General features: G+C 49.3%; 1 protein-coding gene across 2 annotated transcripts in view; it reads left to right on the top strand.

Annotated features, from left to right (window-relative positions):
- Positions 1-18,453, top strand: part of SLCO3A1 (solute carrier organic anion transporter family member 3A1) — a 265,593-nt gene that overhangs the window by 48,871 nt on the left and 198,269 nt on the right. For both annotated transcript variants that reach the window (XM_031440508.2, XM_031440507.2), the window contains exon 2: positions 8,627-9,092. In XM_031440508.2, the coding sequence (XP_031296368.2) occupies positions 8,627-9,092 (466 nt within the window). The remainder of the gene's footprint in view (positions 1-8,626; positions 9,093-18,453) is intronic.

The raw sequence follows: 18,453 nt of genomic DNA, 5'->3' as shown, positions 1-18,453 counted from the left end.
TTCCTTTTAAAAAGGAGAACCATAAAATGTTACACATTCTCTTAAAATTAAATGAACATCAGATTTCACTAAATATAAGGAATAATTAAAAATATGCCTCTGTTGTACTTTAGGGCCATTTAGGGGAGAGAATTAGCAGAAGAGAGAGATGAGAGAAACTAAGACACAGGGTATAAAGGGGAGAATGGTCTGAGAAGGAGCAAATAATGCAGAAGGAGGCAGGAAGTGACAGAGATGAAGTCTCAGAGACAGAGACAAATGAAGCCTTTCTAGGGAAAGCAGGTCCCAGATGCTCACTCCCAGACAGGTCAGAGCAGATGATGGTTGGTGCTCCAATTAAAGACCTGGATGCAGAGAGAGCGGGCAGGCTCTCCGGATACTGCCGCGAGGAAGGCTGAAGCCACGTTGCATATTGGCAACCCCAGGCTTAACTGCCGTCACAGTGGTGGAAGTTGTTCAGAGCGTTTCCTCCTCATTTGAACCTCATGGCAAGCTGTGAGAGCAGAATCCTCGTCTCCACATTACAGACCAGAAAAGGGAGGTGCAGGCATACTCAGTGCATTGAGTTTCCATGATTGATGCGTGGCTCTCAAAATCTTGCCTTTCCACCTGCCCCCTCTTCTCACCCCTTTACATAGACTGATACCTTTGGTGTGGGCTGGAGGCCAGAGTTATGTCTAAATCAGAGGTTCTCTATGTAATTCTTACTCTGCTTTTTTAAAGAAAAGTGGTTGGCAGATTGCACCCGTTTATTATGTGGTAAGAATACAGGCTCAGTCGTTCCACCAGAAATAAAGCACTGACTCAGTGCCTCTCTCCCCTGGCTGACCTGTGAGGCGGGTGGGCGAGCAGGCAATCTGTTTGCCACCAGGGCAATTCCAGGACGTGCTGTTGTGTTGTTTTCTGTTACCTGGTTCTGCCAACCTCCGATCCTGGAATGCACCAGTGAAGGCCTCACGTGTGCGATTTCCCCTGCGCGCTATGACTCACTCCAAGGAGCTGCTGTTCAGATGAAAAACAAAACCGCACGACGTGCCTCCCTCACCTGCTGACCTTGCTGTTGGCTTCATCTGGGGGACATGCTGTTTGGGACTGCAAGAAGACGACGTCCCGGCCCATCAGGCAAGAAATTGAAGTTGGCTTGCAAATGCCTTACACAGGATTAAAAAACAAACAAACTTGTGTTCAGGTTGTGCCCGGAATGACTTTCCTGTGTCAGCAACAGGAGTGCTTCACAAACTTGTTATAAACGGTCACTGTTGTTATTGCCAGACATGGGGATAAGGCAATTTTCCTGCGCTGGATTGATGGAGGACCAGAGAACAGGAGTTTGGCAATCTGGGGCCCGCGGCCAAATCCAGCCATGACTTGTTTTTGTTAATAAAGTTTTCTTGAAACCCAGCCAGGCCCATCATGTACGTACCGCCTACGGATGCTACTATGGCAGAGTTGCGTCGCTGCTACAAAGACCATGTGGCCCAGAAGCCTCAAATATTTACTATCCGGCCTTCACAGAAAACTGTGCTGATCCTGGGGTTCTGGAACCCCAGCAAGGGGATCTCGGGGCCTTTCCATGACTGTGATACCATGCAGGACCCTGTGAGGTCCTCCCTGGTACAGATCTTTCTGTGTTCCCCGTTTCTTGTTTGTAGGAAATAGGCTTCATTCAGGCTGCTTGACCTTCCCTGAATTGATAAAGGGCAGATTCAGATAGTTGCTAATCAGGCAAGGGAGGGAGTACAGAGACAAGGGAGGAACAGTCAAGAAACAATAGTGCAGACTTGTGGCAGGGTCCTGGTTACCACGTCTGTTGCTCCCAGGATCATACCCTGCTGTTCCCTTGAATAGAAGCCAGTTACTCTTATCTAAGTCTCGGAGGCAAAGAGAAGAAACGAGATCTGGTTAGAACCTCCAAAGCCCAAGATGGCAGAGGATTTGGCTTCCCGTGGACCTTGAGTGTCATTATACGCTCATTGTAATACATTAGCATGTTAAGTGACACACCCACAAGTACCATAACAGCTGATGGTTGCCATGACAACAGCCAGAAAAGCCCAGGCACAAGGGCGGAAAAGAAAGGTGATTGGCTCCAGCATAGCCCAAAGGAGGACAATGGCAGAAGCCGCCTGCAAAAGTCCACGTGGCCTGAACCGCAGCTAGAGCTGTCTCGACTGGCCATTTTGGCTGGTGGGCTCCCCTCTCGAACATCTTTCTTTTTCCTCTTCTGAGCACTAAAGCAGCTGGTCACTTTGTCCCTCTGCCTCTGCTGCTCAAATTCTTTCACAGTTGGTGGCAAGGACCCACAGTTCGGTGGGCTTCCTATTTTAGGGGCCCCTCTATCCACTAACAACTTTAGTTTAATGTGAGGATGACATCTAGACGATTTCCGCATCTATTCCCAACAGACCTGTGCCCTGCTGCTGGGCATGTAGTTTGAGGGTACAGCTTCCTCCAAGTTCCCTGAAGGTGGTTCCCCCCACCCCGCCCCCGTGCCGGAGAGCAGAAGTGCTTTTAGATGTCGTCTCTCCTTGATCACAGGCTCCTCCCAGCTCCCTCAGGCCTCACGCCCCATGGTCCTTTTCGGCTCCGCCTTCCTTGGTCCTGGCCTCCCATCAGCCTCAGGTTCTGCTGCATTTGACACCCGAGGCATCACACGCAGGCGCCCTTCTCTGACATCCTGCCAGCGCACCCCTGCTGAAGCCTCGTTTCTCACCAGGACTGTAGGAGTAGCTGCCTGAGCAGTTCCTCCTCACTCTGTACTACTGTTGACAAAAGATTAATCAGTGGATCTAAGAAAGAAATGCAAAATTTGATTCGAGCCAAATTTGAGGATTATCCCCTGGGAAGAAGAGCATCTCAGAAGGTTCTGAGAACTGTTCTGCCAGGTAGAAATCAAGGCATAGTTTTTTACACATCTTGTCAGACAGAGGGCTGTACATCAAATGACATATTGACAGTTCACATTATCTGGATCTTAGCAGCATCCTGGTGGGTTATGTGACCCTCACAAGCTCAGGCAGGAATGTTATCTTTTAAGCAGTTGTCTGTTGGTGCTAAGAGAATGCTTTTCATTATGGCTGAGCAGATACTTCTGCTGATGGGGGAGGTTTGGTCGATGAATAACGCAGCTACGCAGTGAACAGTCGGGGGAGAAAGGCAAAAGGGCAGAGAAGAACTTTTTATGTTTAAATTTTTATTGTCTTGCCATAAAATGTGAATTTTATTTCACACTACGTGACACTGTCCAGAGAGTGTTGCCAAAGGATGGTTCTGGCTCCGGAACCTCCCTTGGCTCCCTATTGACCTCCAGATCAAAGGCAGACCTTCTGCCTGGCCTTCAAAGCTCTTTTAGTTCCTCCCAGCGCTCTGAGGCCAAAGGTCGTCCTCCCTTTAACTGAGGGTGGTCTGAACTTTCCCTCTGCCAGGCCTCACCCACACCACTGATGTCTGCTCTTAGAAGGCTGTGCCCCACCCCCGCCCCCGTCTATTAAAATCCACTTCATCCTTGTTGCATCTTGGATAGATTTTCTTCCACATGCAGCCAAAGGTACGTTTTCATTTCCTGAGCCCTCTGCCACTCCGTCGCATTCCCCTGTATGGTAGCCTGTGCTGGGAGGAGTGTTTCTCTCTGCTCTCCCCAGGTTGTAAACTCCCACAGGGCAAGGGTTCTCTCTCCACCATATTTTCTTGCACCTCCCACGAAGCAGACACTGTGTGTGGAATAGAATTGAAAGTCACACAGAGCGTGCACACCAGTCACAAGGGCAGCTCTTCCAAGTGCACATCTGAATCACGACCTCAGAATGCAAGGATTGTCAGCATCACTGCACAGGTGTAGAAACGGGCTCGGAAAGGTTGACTTGACCAAGTGCTGTCAAAGGCAGATTTGAAGCCGAGGCTCTTCTGCTCCAGCGCCGCGCCGTGAGGACGAGGGTGCACTGTTGTAAGCATCCATGCACACACAGCCCCTCTGTGGTGGGTGTCTGTACCATGCGTCTCTGCAGACGCACACCTCTACCTGCCAGCACATTCGAATCACTTGGGAGCTTTGCAAATACTCGTGCCCGGGCCCAGCTCTCACACATGATAGCAGAGTCCTGGTGGTAGTTGAGGGGTGTTTGCAGAAGCTGGTACATTTCCCCAGGTGATTCCACTCCAGGCCACACTCCCTAAGCCACAGTAAGAAAGTGGGCAGACAGTGGGAGGGCTCACAAGCTTGATCCTGAGCTTCAGCTGCTGCTCCTAAAAGCGGGGCTGCTTATTGAGCGAGTCCCTGATAACCTCAGCCCTTTCAGAGGTGAGGAAGGGCGCCTCTGTCCCTGGCCATGGTCTCTGGGAGCTTTACAGCATTTCTGACAGCGTGACTGAAGGTCTCCCTTTTGGGCTGGGCCCCCACTGCTGCAGGTGGCCCAAGTGTGTGCTTCAGATACCCTAAGACGTGAGCCTCCCCAAGATGCACCCCAGCTTTCCTGCAGGAGGGGGAGACACTGGGAGGGAACTGGGAATGAGGGAGTGCTTTCAATTGGTATCTAATTAAAAAAAAAACAGGCTCTTTCACCTTGAGCTGGGGCAGGCTTGTCGAGGAGGGAGCACCCTGTGGAGCAGTGGTTCTCAAAGCCTGGTCCCCTGGTCAGCATTATCAGCATCATCTGGGAGCTTGGTAGAAATGGAAATTTCCACATGCATCCCAGATGCACTGATTCAGAAAGTCTGAGATTGGGGTCCGGCAGTCTGATACTCTCTGGGTAATTTTGCTGCCAGTGAAGGTTGAGAACTACAACCTTTGATGGATGGTGACTATGTGTGTGGACACCTAGAATATTGGGGTGTTCACCGCCCTCACCCCCACCTGGCCCTGCTGGGGATCAGAGACCCTGGGAGTTTTATAAAACCTTGGATTTCTGGCTTCATCTCAGAGCGTGGGAATCTGTATTTTTAACAAGTACTCCAGGGGATTCTGAAATGCAAACTGTTTTGTTTTTTTTGAATTGTGGTAGCAGAAACCTGTTAAATATTGTATTCTTTTATTGAAGTATAGTCAGTTTACAATGTTGTGTCAGTTTAAATATTGCATTTGTTTAATAACAACTACATATCTAGTTGGTGCAGGGTAAGGATACGTCCTCTTTTCCTCCTGGAGTTGCAGCTCCTCCCTCTCTAATTATTGAGATGTTTCCATCAGTCCTGTTACCCAGTAAGTACAGACAGTCGCTGCCTTTAGCAGCGTCTTCCTCCCACCAGATTGCTCGCTGCCGCATCAAAGCCACAGGTGGGTTTATGGCCTCGTGCATACTTCCTTAGTCCAGCTTCTCAAAACTGGGTTTCAAGTGAGTGAAGGCATTAGCCTTTGATCTCACTGATGCACAAGATGTGCAGCTTAACCCCTGATCCAGAGAGGTGTCGCTGGGGCCTCTGGCAGGCCACGGGGTCAAGGAGGTTAGGGCCTTCCTACTTCCTGTCACCCCTGTGGTTCACTCTGCAAAGAACAGGTTGGAGGCAGGACAAGAACGGCAGGCCCAGACCTCATCTCTCTCTAGAAAAGCTGATTCTTTTTTGTTTTGCCCGCAGCTCTCTCCCTCTCCCCCCCCATTCTAATCTGTCATCATAAATGTCCACACCTGCCTGGTATTTTATGACCGGGCACACGTGCTGGCACAGAGTGGCTGTCATGTGTCAGACATGCTGCCTAGTGTGGATGCCACAAAATCTCGTGTCAGAAATGAAATACGGCTTCTGCTCCATCCCTGCCCATCCTTCTTCCCACTTCCCTTGACCTTCACTCCCACAGTGGAGGTCATTCGGCTGCAGACCCTCCAGCCTTCTGCATGCAGGTGACTCTGGTGCACTCAGGTGATCCTGCCCAGATGTGTCCGCTTCTGCATCTGGCTTCTTCTGGGCATGGGCATCTCTCAAGACTAGCACCCAGGCCTGGGTGACGCCCCCAGGGCCCCCCACCTCCCAGGGAGTCGGGCTGTTTACCTGTGCTCTCCTGTCTGTGTTACCTACCCTAAGCATTTATTCCCTCCTGCTTGTGTGTGTTACGAAGGAGATAAGGGGATAAATGAAGCCTTTGTTTTCACTTGCCTAGATCTTTCAGAAAGAACTTCTTTGGAAGCATTTGAAAGCCACTTGAATGAGACCAGGACTCCCTAGACTTTTCTCAACAGCTGCCAATCTTTGGTGCTTGAAAAAGAATCTGATCACATACTTAAGGCTGCAGTTGTGAGCTGACCTTGGCTGGCCTTGACTGGAAACACAATGGAAACAGGAATCAGAATTGGAATGCAGCAGTAGAGGGCTGCCCAGACTTCCAGTCCTCGGTAGTGACCAGGGACCTGCCCCAGTGACAGGCACGGCTCTGCAGAGCTTGCTCACCCCAGGACCAGTGCTGACGCAAAGGCTGCAGTCGTTTGTGTTGTTGTGTTAGTGCTGTGCTGCTCCCGCCTGGAGGTCACCCAGGGGTCTTTAACAAAATCCCAGGGCCCAGGCTCACGGAAGGACTAGGCATCTGAAATGTTAATGCTTCCCAAGTGCATCCAATTTGAAGGTAGCACTGAAAACACCTGGGTTAAAGGAGTCTGTTTAAATGCATGGGGTTGAAATGAGGCAAAGATGAATAACCTGGCTACTGCCCTTTTTTATCATAAAGGTAAATAGAGGCATGCCTATCATCACAGGTGTGTGAGATGTGCGTGGATACCACAGAGGGGCAGTGGATGCAGGGATGCTGACACCAGTGCACGTATTTATACGTTCGGAGGAAGGCTCGATCCACGTGCCTCTCCTTCCTCCCTTTCCTTAGCTGCACACCCAGTCGATCAACAGAGCCAGCCCAGTCTCCTCAAAGATGTAATTCTGCCTCTACAACGCTTCTCAGATTATCCTGTTCATTTCCATTGCTATGGTATTGACTCAGGCTGCCTTGTCTTGTCTCTCAATAATAGTCCAGTCTTTTTCTCTTGGCATTCACTTCTTCATTCTTCCATCATCTGTTCTCCCCATGATATACCCGTGTCATTATTTTATTTTTAGAGCATTTGCTATTCCCCATGCCCACAGATAAATGGTGGTAATGGATGTGGACAGTCTTTATCTAGCATTTACATAGCCACATGTTGACTTCTGGCACCTGCTCTAAGAGGTAGCATTCCTATCCCCATGTTACAGAGGGGATAGTGAAAGCACGGGTTGACTTGGCCAAGGTCACACACAGTCAGGGCGGCCTGACTTTCTGACCCTGGAGCTTTAGCTCTGCACCCCTTGGCTTCCTTGCCCCTCCCGATGATCTCTGGCCATGTCGGGAAAGGCTGTTCTGTGCTAAAGGATTTTTCCTACATTATGTCTGATTTTCACATCCATCCTGCCAGGTATGGAGGTATTCCTCTATTTCACAGAAATTAAGGCTTGGAGAGGTTAAGTAACTTGACCAAAGTCACAGAGCTTTTAAGGAAATAATAGGTGGGGTTCCTCCCTGCATGCTCTGCATTCTTCCCGCCACATGGCACAGGATTTTCTAATTCATAGGGTGGCATCTGTGGCTCAACATACTCTGTCGCCTTCCTTTCCAGCTCTGTATTTTCTACTCCATTATTAAATCATGCCACTCTACTGTTGTGCATGCTAGTCCTGGAGTGTTCTTCCCTGCCCAGCCAGGGCTGTCAGGCTTCCCACAGCGGACTCCTATCTTGCCAGTAATACCCTACGCGGAACCTACAAACAGCAGGACAGGAAGGCCTTTAGCATTTTCTCTCCACCTCAGGGAACCCTAAAATAATGCATCTCCTCTTGACCCTCCTAGTGTGATGGTTGCATCATGAACATAACAGGTTACTAACAGACATGTCTACCTTTCTGCCAGGTGGCATCTTGAGGCCAGGTGTCCTCATTTTTCTATCTTTCGTGTCTAGGGCATCGCCAGGCCCACAGCAGATGTTCAGTAGATGTTTGTTAAACAAATGAAGGGCAGATAAGAATACAAAGGTGGAGGAAGTCGTAAAACTGTTTCACCCAAGGGACCTGGGTGGGGCTAGAGAGCCCTGAACAGTCGGGGATATACTCATTCGGTGGCCTATAGGGAAGTGTCCGTTGTTTGGAAATTTCCCAAAGGAAGCAAAGAGCTAGTGATTATCGTAATATGCTGATCTAGCTTGTCCACTTTGCCGCCCAGGTTTTGGTCTTATTTTTATTTTCTTCAGGTGTGCTTTGCTGATAACCTCCTGGTAAAAAGCCCTGGAACTCCATATCCTCCAGTACAGACTTTATAAATAGAATGTAGCTGGGAGACAGCATGTGAAAGCTGTCGACTTGGAGACTTTATCAGGACCCTTGAGCCGGAAACAGGGGGCCCCTGTGGGGAAGGGGGAGGTTGTGCTTCGGCGTAGAGGCAGACCTTCAGGATGGAAACGGGTGCCAAGAAAGACTTCATTGCCAGTGGGAGAGTTAATTCTTTAACCCTTGAGTTAGGGTTATCCTGCTAAGGAAACAGGCTTTGAACCCTTCACGTTTAAGTCACTTTGCACGGCTGGTGAAAGTACTTCCGGGGAGGGGGAGGGGGAGGGCCCGGGGAGGCGCTTCCGGGGCGGGTTCCGTGGGCACCGGTGCTGAGACTGCGTTTTGTACCTCGCAGGTGAGCGTCCTCACCACCCTGGAGCGGAGGTTCAACCTGCAGAGCGCCGACGTGGGCGTCATCGCCAGCAGCTTCGAGATCGGGAACCTGGCGCTCATCCTCTTCGTGAGCTACTTCGGGGCCCGCGGGCACCGGCCGCGCCTCATCGGCTGCGGAGGCATCGTCATGGCCCTGGGCGCGCTGCTCTCGGCGCTGCCCGAGTTCCTGACCCACCAGTACAAGTACGAGGCGGGCGAGATCCGCTGGGGCGCCGAGGGCCGCGATGTCTGCGCCGCCAACGGCTCGGGCGGCGACCAGGGACCCGACCCGGACCTCATTTGCCGCAGCCGGACCGCCACCAACATGATGTACTTGCTGCTCATTGGGGCCCAGGTGCTCCTGGGCATCGGTGCTACCCCCGTGCAGCCCCTGGGCGTCTCCTACATCGACGACCACGTGCGGAGGAAGGACTCCTCGCTCTACATAGGTAGGAGCTGCCCCAGCGCCGGGGGCGCCATTTCCTTTGGGTTCGTCGTTTCCTTTGGGTTCGTCGTTTCCTTTTTGGGTTCGTCGTTTCCTTTGGGTTCGTGCTCTGTGTCAGTCCCTGGGGCATGTTAACAAAGGAAGGAAAGGTGGGCGCCCTGAACTTTTGGTTTTGCCTGAGCGCTGGTTCTGAGACTGGGCTGCACGTCTCGGGTGTTTTGAAACATGTTGATGCCTGGGTTGCAACCCCAGAAATGCCCATGTAGTTGGTCTAGGGGGTGCATCTTGAACATGGAGCTTTTGCTTTGAAAAGCTCCCCAGGAAAAGAATCCCATGTGCAGTGGAATTTGCTCTCTGCTGACCTAGAGCATCAGCAGACCTTGCATGGGAAGACATGGTCAGGAGGAGTTTTATGTTTGTTTACTTGCTTTTTGTGTTTGTGTGTGGACTTTGCACTCTCGGGCATTAACCAGGGAAGTCTGCTTGGGGGGGGGTCTACACATTGGAAACCCCCATTTTTAATCATCAAAATAATCTCCTGGTCATTGCCCTATTGAAGTTCAAAGAGGTGATTGCATGCCCAGTGTTTGGTCTTACTCAAAGCTGGTGACGTCTCATTTTTTTTTTTTCTGTGACGTGGGTATGCACAGGAACTGGATATTTAAGAAGAAATAAGGCACATGTGAGCTTTGAAAAAAATTGTTTTGTACTATAATGGTTTCTCATATGCTGGAGTGATAGAAGCCATTTGCCAGTGTGGGGTTAAGAAACATCTACGGGGTGAATTGCTCTTACAGCAAATGGGGTCCTCAGTCACTGCTTCTGGGCACTGTCAAGTGGTCATTAGTAGGGGAGGGCTGGCCCCCAAATGAGCATCTCCATCTCCTGTTTATCAAACCTGATTTTGCCTCCCACCAGCTGTTGGATGGTATGACATCTCCCCAGTCCCTGAGTGCTAAGCTTTGAAAAAAATTACCTCTCCCTGTGGAAGCTTTGTGCCTCCCAAAAACGGTGTGCCTCAAAGAGTATCGAGTTAATTATAATTTGGAGGTTTAGGTTAAAATCAAATTTGAGCAGAATTTGTCAGAAAGCTCCGTACCTGCCAAGCTTCCACCATACACTGCCCCAGCTTTCTGAGACAGGAGGGTTGGGAGCAGTGATACACCTGAATGGCGATTTTCCTCTGTGACTTTCTGTCTCAGCTGTGGAGTCACTGACCTTGTTGGATATGTTTGTCGGAGACACAGGTTTCAGCCCTCTATGAACAGGCTCTAGGCAAGAAGGGTGGAGAGTATGTGCGTCTCCATCCAGGGGCTGGAGCACCTGTGGGCCTGGTCGTGACCTGCCCGTGGAACACAAAGTGGAAGATCGCTCAGGTCAGAGATGGCTGGTCCTTCCTCCCTGTGGTTCGCGGTTTCCATAATTGTGTCTGAAGGTGGGCACAGCGGGGAGAGGGGACTAAGGAAATCGTTTACACTTTGATGCTTTTAAGGCTTCCATGAAAGCCACTCCATGTGAGTCTTTTACAGACCAAGACCTGGGCCACAGCATGTAGCCGAAATAGCCTCCCAAGGTCCAGCTGGGCAGTTGATCTCTGACTTGACCGATGCCACCCTGGGACCCTAGGATAGATGTTTCCTGCTAGCGGTAACAGCAAGTGGATAAACCAGAGCTCACGGAAGGAAATGGGCAGTAAAGTGCTAGGTTCTTGTCCCTAACGATGAAATCAAATAGAACATTTCTCCCCAGAATCCCACCGTAAGTAACACTAGTGCTAAATCACCTCTGCTTGGGGCTTCCTGTCTGGACCAGTAGGCTCAGAGCCCTCTTCTGGAAGTTGCCCTGATGAGTTGGGCAGTGGTATTTCCTGGCACTGGATGGGCCCTGGTCTGTATGTGCGAAGCTTTAGGATGGAGAGTCATTCTGGTTTTTTGGGAGGTGGAGGCATGGGTGGTAGGGCTGACCGTCAAGGCACCAGGCCTCTAGCTCTGAGACCTTATCTGTAGGCTTTACAGTGAGTTTTTGGTAGGAAGAACGTCTCAGCCAAATTTCTACGTGGGCATCCTTTTCCTCTACAACAGTTAAGTATTCACAAAGTTGGGAGTGTCTGTTTGCGTGGTGCGTGGACATCTTGGTGGCATCTGGCCAAATTCCAAAACATGACAGCACAGGGCTGCAGAGATGGCCTGCCTGAGCGTCTCTGAACTGGTTTCATGGGTCTGGTCTGAGTTTCCAGGGAGCAGCAGAGAGCAAGCCTTCTGCACAAATTGGCCTCTGTTAAGTGGCCTTTTATTCCATGCGCGGTTTGAATTCTCTAGGAACAATATAAGAAGACCAAGGCATAGGCAGAGCATCACTGGTTCAGTCATTCACTGTCCAGGTCATAAAACGTGTTTGTGAGCATGAGGATATGTTAGCACTTATCTCATCTAAGAGGGAACTAGTTCCTAAAGCCACTTAATTTTGCTTCGGGAAGTTATTGGAGGGGAGGAGGTGCTGAATGGTGATGAAATGAATGATGGCCTCTTAATTCCCTTCAGAGAGGAGGACAGTCTAAAGGCACTGGGACTGTGAGTGTCCCTGGGTACCCGCTGGGGTGGAATAGCATGTCTGCTCCTGGGTCCCAGCTCCTGCAAAGCAGTTGAAGAGAGAGAGGCCCACACCCAGCCAGACCCTAACGTGTGAGTGTGGCCAGGAGATGGGGAGGACTATAAATACTGCTCACGTGAAGCCCAGCTGTTCCCAGCCACTCCTTTCCTGTGGGTGTCAGCAGGGGAGGGGTGGGCACCCACGCAGTGCTTGGGCCACAGGCCGCTGGTGACAAGCCTTGGGTTGCCTGCCTTGTGGGTCACCAGCTGGGTGCTGTCTGCCCATCTGTGGCCGTGTCCTAGACCCCCTCCAACCAGAGGGGCGTGAAGCCTTCCACCTTGAACCCAGCCGATACTTCCCACCCAATGGATTATTTGCTTTGTCCTCTTCCGGCTGAGTCTCTGCCAAACGCCTGGATTCCTCGATGGGTCGTTCAGCAGGGGCTTCTTGGGCTGGCAGCGTGCTGTGGCCGCTCCACCCCCGCCTGGGGAGGGAGCCAGGGGAGCTCATTACTGCGACAACTCCCGATGAATGGGGCTGCAGCACTGCTGGCAGGCGCACAATGTGGAGCCCAGCCCCATGGCCTGGCTAGACGGTGACCTGTGGGTGGCACGTGGCACTTTCTTCCCAGTGGGACTGATGAGGCAGAGTGGCAGTGGGAACTGTTCAGTGGGGGCAGAGGCATGGCTGGGGTCCAGGAATCGACCCCCTGGGAGTCTGCTTGTGCCACTAGCCCACGTGGTGACCTCTCATTAGCTCAGTCTTCCTAGCTGCCCCCTTTCTCCAAGTTCACAGCATGGCAAGTTGGATTGTATTGTAGGCAAGAATAAGAGGGAGAATGTCGCGGACTCACGGTTCCTGCCCTTTCGTGGGCTGCATGGTGTCACTTGTCACGTGGTTGGTGCCTTGTTTTGTTTGTTTTTGCTTTTTCCCAACAAGAGACGTAAAGAGTTTTTAAATAACTCTATTTCTAGTTTAAAAAGTACATGTTTCCCGTTGACAACTTTGGAAGTATAGAGAAAGAATCATTGAAGGATAATTACTCTTAGCTTTATGGTTATCTAAAGTTATTTTTTTTTGCATTGGTATACTTCTATGCTTTTCTAGACACAACAAATGTGTTTAAAGTGTTTTTTAATAAACAATGTTTTGCAACTTTATTTCTCCTAATAGTTCATATTTCCCCATGTCCCTAAATATTCCTCTCTGGTGTTATTTCTACATACGTAATATTGCCTTGTGGATCTATACAGTGATATTTAATGCCCTCAATTGTTGGACGTAGGTTTTTAAAAATTTTTGCTGTTAATAATGCAACAGATGGGTGAGCTGTGATTCTGAGAGGTTAAGTAACTTGCCTAAGATAATGAATGGGGCTGAGCTTCGGGTCTGAGAGTGATGTATTTTCCAGGTATGGCTGGGATCTGTGACAAGGCTGGAGTGGGGGGCAGAGGGTTGGTGGGCAGTCCAGGGGGTCAGGTGAAAGTCAGGGCATTCTGCAAAATGGCTTGAAGCCTTTAGGAAATAAAAGTCAGAGGAGCCAGGAAGATGGGGTGGGGAGCGGTGTGTCTCAGATCCAAGGGGAGAGGTGCGATTGGAATGGAAAGTGGGGGTCAAAGGCAGAACAGAGAGTTGTGGGGGGAGGGAAGGGAGTCCTGGCTAATGGTTCAAGTCAGGATTCTGGAAGGAGGTTGTTCCCGTTTTCATGGTGCTCTGAGGAGAGATGGGAGCAGATCAGAGCTGAGACTTCTGCAGCAGGGGCAGCTGGTGGATTCTGTGTCCCCCTTGCCTGTCCTCAGAACTGTGGACACCGTACCCTCATGTGGCTGTTCATTCCATTTTGGAACCACATTAGGAAATTGCCCTTATGTTGTGTTAGAAATCTGTCTCCTTCTAACTTTCCACACGCTGGTTCCAGCTCTGCCCTCTGGGCCCACCCTGAGAAATTGTAATCCCTCTTTCGTGTTTTGATAACTGCACAGGTGACTGGGCACCGCCTTCTCATGGACAGGGAAGGGTACCTAGAACTTGGTCTTCCACGCGAGGACCTCTGTTCCTTGCTTGATGCGGTTTCCTGCCACACTGCAGCCACTGTTTCCCTCTTAAAGAGGGGCGCCAAGGTTAGGGGGCTTGAAACCAGGGCACAAAGCCAGGTGACTGGAGTATGCAGGATTTGGGTATCCTATTGGTTTGCTAGGGCTGCCCTAACATGGCACCACAGACTGTGAGTGGCTTAAACAAGGGAAATTTCACAGCTCTGGAGGCTGGAAATCCAAAATCAAGGTGCCAGTAGTCTTGGCTTCCTCTGAAGCCTCTCCTTGGCTTGTAGATGGTACCTTCTCCTCTCTGTCTTCACATGTCTTCCCCCCATGGGCGTGCATCTCTGGTGTGTTTGAGTGTCCAAATTTCCTCCTCTTATAAGGATTCAGTCAGTTAGATTGGTTTAGCCCCCCCCCCCCCCCCCCCGTGATCTCATTTAACCTTAACTACCTCTTTAAGGCCCTATTTTCAAGTATAGTCACCTACTGAGGTCCTGGGGGTTAGGGCTTCAACATAATGAGTTTTCGGGTGGAGATGATTCAGCCCATCACAGGGGCCAGGGTACCACGATCAAACCGAACTAAGACTTCCCTGCCTCTTCAGCCCTTTTCTCTAAGGATCTGCGTTGTCATGTTTGTTTGTTTGTTTGTTTTTCTCCAGGTACTCAAGGAATTATTTGAGGATGTAGTTTTTTTTTTAACTTTTTATTTTGAAATATATTATAGAATCACTAAGTTGTTGCAAAACACAGAAACGTTCCCTGTACCCTTCATCCCATTTCCCCCAGTGGTCACATCTCTCATAACTTAGTGCAGTATCAAAACCGGGAAGTGAACATGGGTACGGTCCATGGGGTTTATGCAGATTTCATCAGTTTTGTATGCATTCCTTTGTGTGTGTGTCTGTGGCTGTGTAGTTCTGTGCAACTTTATGACATGTGGATGATGCTTTAAAAATGCAGGGTGGGATCAAGATGAAACCAGATTGTTTTGAGTTGTGTGAGGGTTTGGCAGACGTATGTACATGTGACACCGACACACACACAGAGGAAGATGCGGAGACAGAGAGAAGGCTGAAAGTGGAGTGGTAACTGGCTAGAGGAAAGGGGTTCTGTGAGGAGGGCTTCTGCATTCTCAGGAAGAATGGCATCCTTGCAGGGTCCGTAAATACACAGACCAATTCCTCCAAGTCGGGTGGCACGTATATTAGGCACGGACGTGCCACATTTTCTTTGTTTGATCACTTCTGTTGAAACCCAGTGGAGCCCTCCAGTTCCAGTTAAGGATGCAAAGAGAATTATTCTCAGATTTCATCTGCCAAGTGTTTGTTTAGCACAAAGGTCACCCGAATACCAGGCAGCAACCAAAGAGAACCAAATTTCTCTTCCGAGCCCTGGGAGCCCCGAGTTATCTTGCTTCTGATGAGTTTTTATTTTAACTTGACATTGGATAAAATGTATTTTAACTCTCCAAAGAGTGCAGGTCGGGTATGGATCAAATACACTGTGACTGTAGTTCATCTGAAAAAATAATTAAACAGCCATCCCTCGTGGGAGCCAGCACAGCTCATTATATGCTTGCAACTTCATTGATATTGAAGTTTCCCTCATTAATTTCTTTTCTTTCTTTCTTTCTTTCTTTTTTTTTTTAAATCAATGACACTGTAAAAGCAGTCAATTTGTTTTGGCTGTGTTCCACTCCCTCTCCCCAGTAGCTGGTCACATGCCGTTTTCAGTGTGTTTTAGCACCGTGCTAGGAGACGCGTGTGGCTTTTTTTTTTTTACCTGTCTCTTCCATATTGCCTGGGCCAGTGGGTGTTTCTCATTCATTGTCAGCCACTCATCATTCATGCCCCACGATTTATGGAATCACTGCCTGGGTGACCTTGGACAAGACTCTGAGCATGGGCTCTGGAGTTTGAGTCTTGAGATTCAAGATACGTTCAGTAGACCTGAGCCTTTTTCCTTATGAGTAAACTGAAGCTGGGATCTAGTTCGCAGAGCTTTGCCTGAGCATCAGGCATTATGTCTGTGGTGGAGGTGGAGGTGGAGGTCCTGTTGATTTCTGTGGTCAGAGCATCTCCATTTCCAGATGTCCACACGGAGGCAGGAATAAGCAGTTGGCTCATTTAAACACGCCGGTAGGTCTTTTGACAAGAGTGGTCAGATCTTGATTTCCAGCCCGGGATGTAATCCATCTAGTACATCTGAGAACAGCAACCTCTCCAGTCTTGAATTAAAATCAGCAGGGCTCTTTTTTTTGCCTACAGACCCCTTCGTGCAGCTCAACTCAAAGTATGGAAAGTGCAGAGCTGCCCCAAGCAGCAAGCAGTCTGGTTTGTATTAAGCTGGAGACGCCCCCGGAGGAAGGCCATTGCCCCAGCGTGGTACATCTGCCAGCTTTTTGGGTTCCAGCACATTGCTTCTTACTTTGCTTCTTAATATCGGGTCAGTTTTTTTTTTTTTTAAAGACTGCATTCTTGTTTGAGTAAAATTGGGAAAAACAAAAATAGAATAAGAAAACATAACTAATGTGTAATTCAGCTACCTATAGAAAATGACTGTCAGCGTTTCGGGATATTTCATTCCAGCCTTTTTTCTTTGTATTTATTTTTACTTAGCTGAGACCACATTCTTAAGTAAATCAGCTTTTTATCAATGACAAACTTTTGTGTATATTGTAAACAGTAACCATCACTTTAGATGCTTGCATAATAGCTTGTTGATCTAGAAATGCTGGAATTAGCTCGTTGGATATTAAGGTGATGGATACTTTTGTGACTATAGCCTCATCCATATTGGCCAAAAATCGTAAAAGCTCAGGTTAGTTGCGTTAGGTTGAGTGAGAGCTGGAAACCAGCCACTTGGGTCTTGCTGTGGCTTTTTCCGGGAGGTAAATGAGTCAGGCACGAGGGTGTCAACTAAGAGAGGCTCTGGGCCGGCCATGAGCATTGGTGCCCTTGTTTTTGCCTCCCCTCTCCCGACATCTGCTGCCCAGGGTAGCCATCCTCAGGGCTGTGGAAACTTGGCGACCACAACGAGGGTGTGTGGAGGCTGGGGAACCAAGGAGCCTCGCCCCTTAGGAACTCAAAGTCCATCTTGCCAGATCTTCTGATGTGTAAGAGAGACCAGAAGTTCATATTTTTCAAGTGGAGTGAGTTGCCTGTTCATTGAAATCCTCTCCAAACCTTGGTGGGTCGATGACCTTAGAAGCCAGCTCGACTCCTTCAGGGGCTTCCTGTTTTGAGTTCTTTGCTCCAGACCATCAATTTCAGGTGACATTCACCTTTTGAGTCGCAAATAAATGAAACAAATAGGAAGGAAGGAGGAAAGGAGAGCAGTTGCCCATCACAAATGCCACAGCCAGAGTAAGCGGTGCTGTCCACCGTGGTTCTGAAGGATGTGGGCACTGGGCTGGAGGGAGGGGGCGGGGCTCTTCTACACACACAGGACAGTGTGCAGACACGGGTGGAGGCCCACAGCTGAGTGGGATGCCCAGGGTGCTCCGCTGGCTGAGGCTCTGTTCCTGCCCCCTAAGCGTGGGAATTGCAGAGTGGAAAAGGAAGGAAACCATTTGCCCCAGCTAAGCATGGGCTTAGAGAGGAGAATTTTACTCAGGGTTCCCTGAAAGGAGATTGGAATGCAAAAAACCAATACCACTGGAGGCTGGTTGGGGCCTAGGGATGTTTACTGTGTGTGTGAGAGAGCATCTTTGCTAAGGGACTTTAGAATACAGCATCGAAGTGTTAGTGAGACAGGAAGTAAGACCTAGAGAAGATTCCTGGGAAAGAGGAAGAGGCAGACCAGGGAATTTTCCTTCCATAAGTGCCTCAGACTCTTTTACTGCACCCGACTAGTGAAAGCAGATTACAGTCAAAAAAGATTTCAAGATATTTTCCTGAATAACACGTGCACTTTTTCTTTAGTTTGTTTCTAGACTATTTACTTCCTTTCTTAGAATAATTGGCTTTGCTCCTTTTCTTCCCCCTTCACCTACAAGAAGCTTTGCGTGAGAGCAGATGCCAGGGTCTGGTTTCTGTAGAGGATTGTGACTTGCTATTGTTATCATGGGATTAGAGGTTAATGGCCTTCCTCTTCAGTGGGAAGTGAGTTCTTCATGGCTGGAGGATTCTTTAGTGTTAACATGCCTCACATAAGAGTCTTTGTTGTGGACGTTTGCCTTTGTCCAGAACCTCATTTGTTTTCACTGGGAAACTGCCTCTCCCTATCCCGGGTGGTTCTTGTGGGCTGCAGAGATGATCATGTGGTCCAGGCACAGCCAATCAGGACGCAAAGAAAGGCTCTGGTCTGCAATGATTGGCCCAAGGAGTGAGACGACTTGAGTCCACCATGAGGTTTGAAAAATGGACTAGGGGGTTGGGGCAGCAAGGGAGAGACAGATGGCTTTCTCTTCTAGGGCTGCTAGCTGTAATAACTGAGTGCTCAGAGATCCCAGTGTCCATCTTTGCTGTCACATGCAATGAACTTGACCTAGGAATGAAGTCAGCAAAGGAAACTAGACCCAGGAAAAGAGAAGGCAAGAGGACTCCCTGGATCCAGCTCTGCCTGAAGCATACTTCCCAGTTAGCATTCCCCTTAGAGTCTCAGTTACTTGAGCACATAAATTATCCTTTCCAGCATTTGCATCCAAATATTTTGAATTAGGATCCTGCTTAATCAGGCTTAAATGCCCGATCATGTCATGTAAGAGTTGGACTGGATTACTTTCCTCTTGAGA

Source organism: Camelus dromedarius, chromosome 29 (genome assembly GCF_036321535.1).
Source record: "Camelus dromedarius isolate mCamDro1 chromosome 29, mCamDro1.pat, whole genome shotgun sequence".
Classification (NCBI taxonomy): Eukaryota; Metazoa; Chordata; class Mammalia; order Artiodactyla; family Camelidae; genus Camelus; species Camelus dromedarius.
This window is presented reverse-complemented; position numbering and strand designations above follow the sequence as displayed.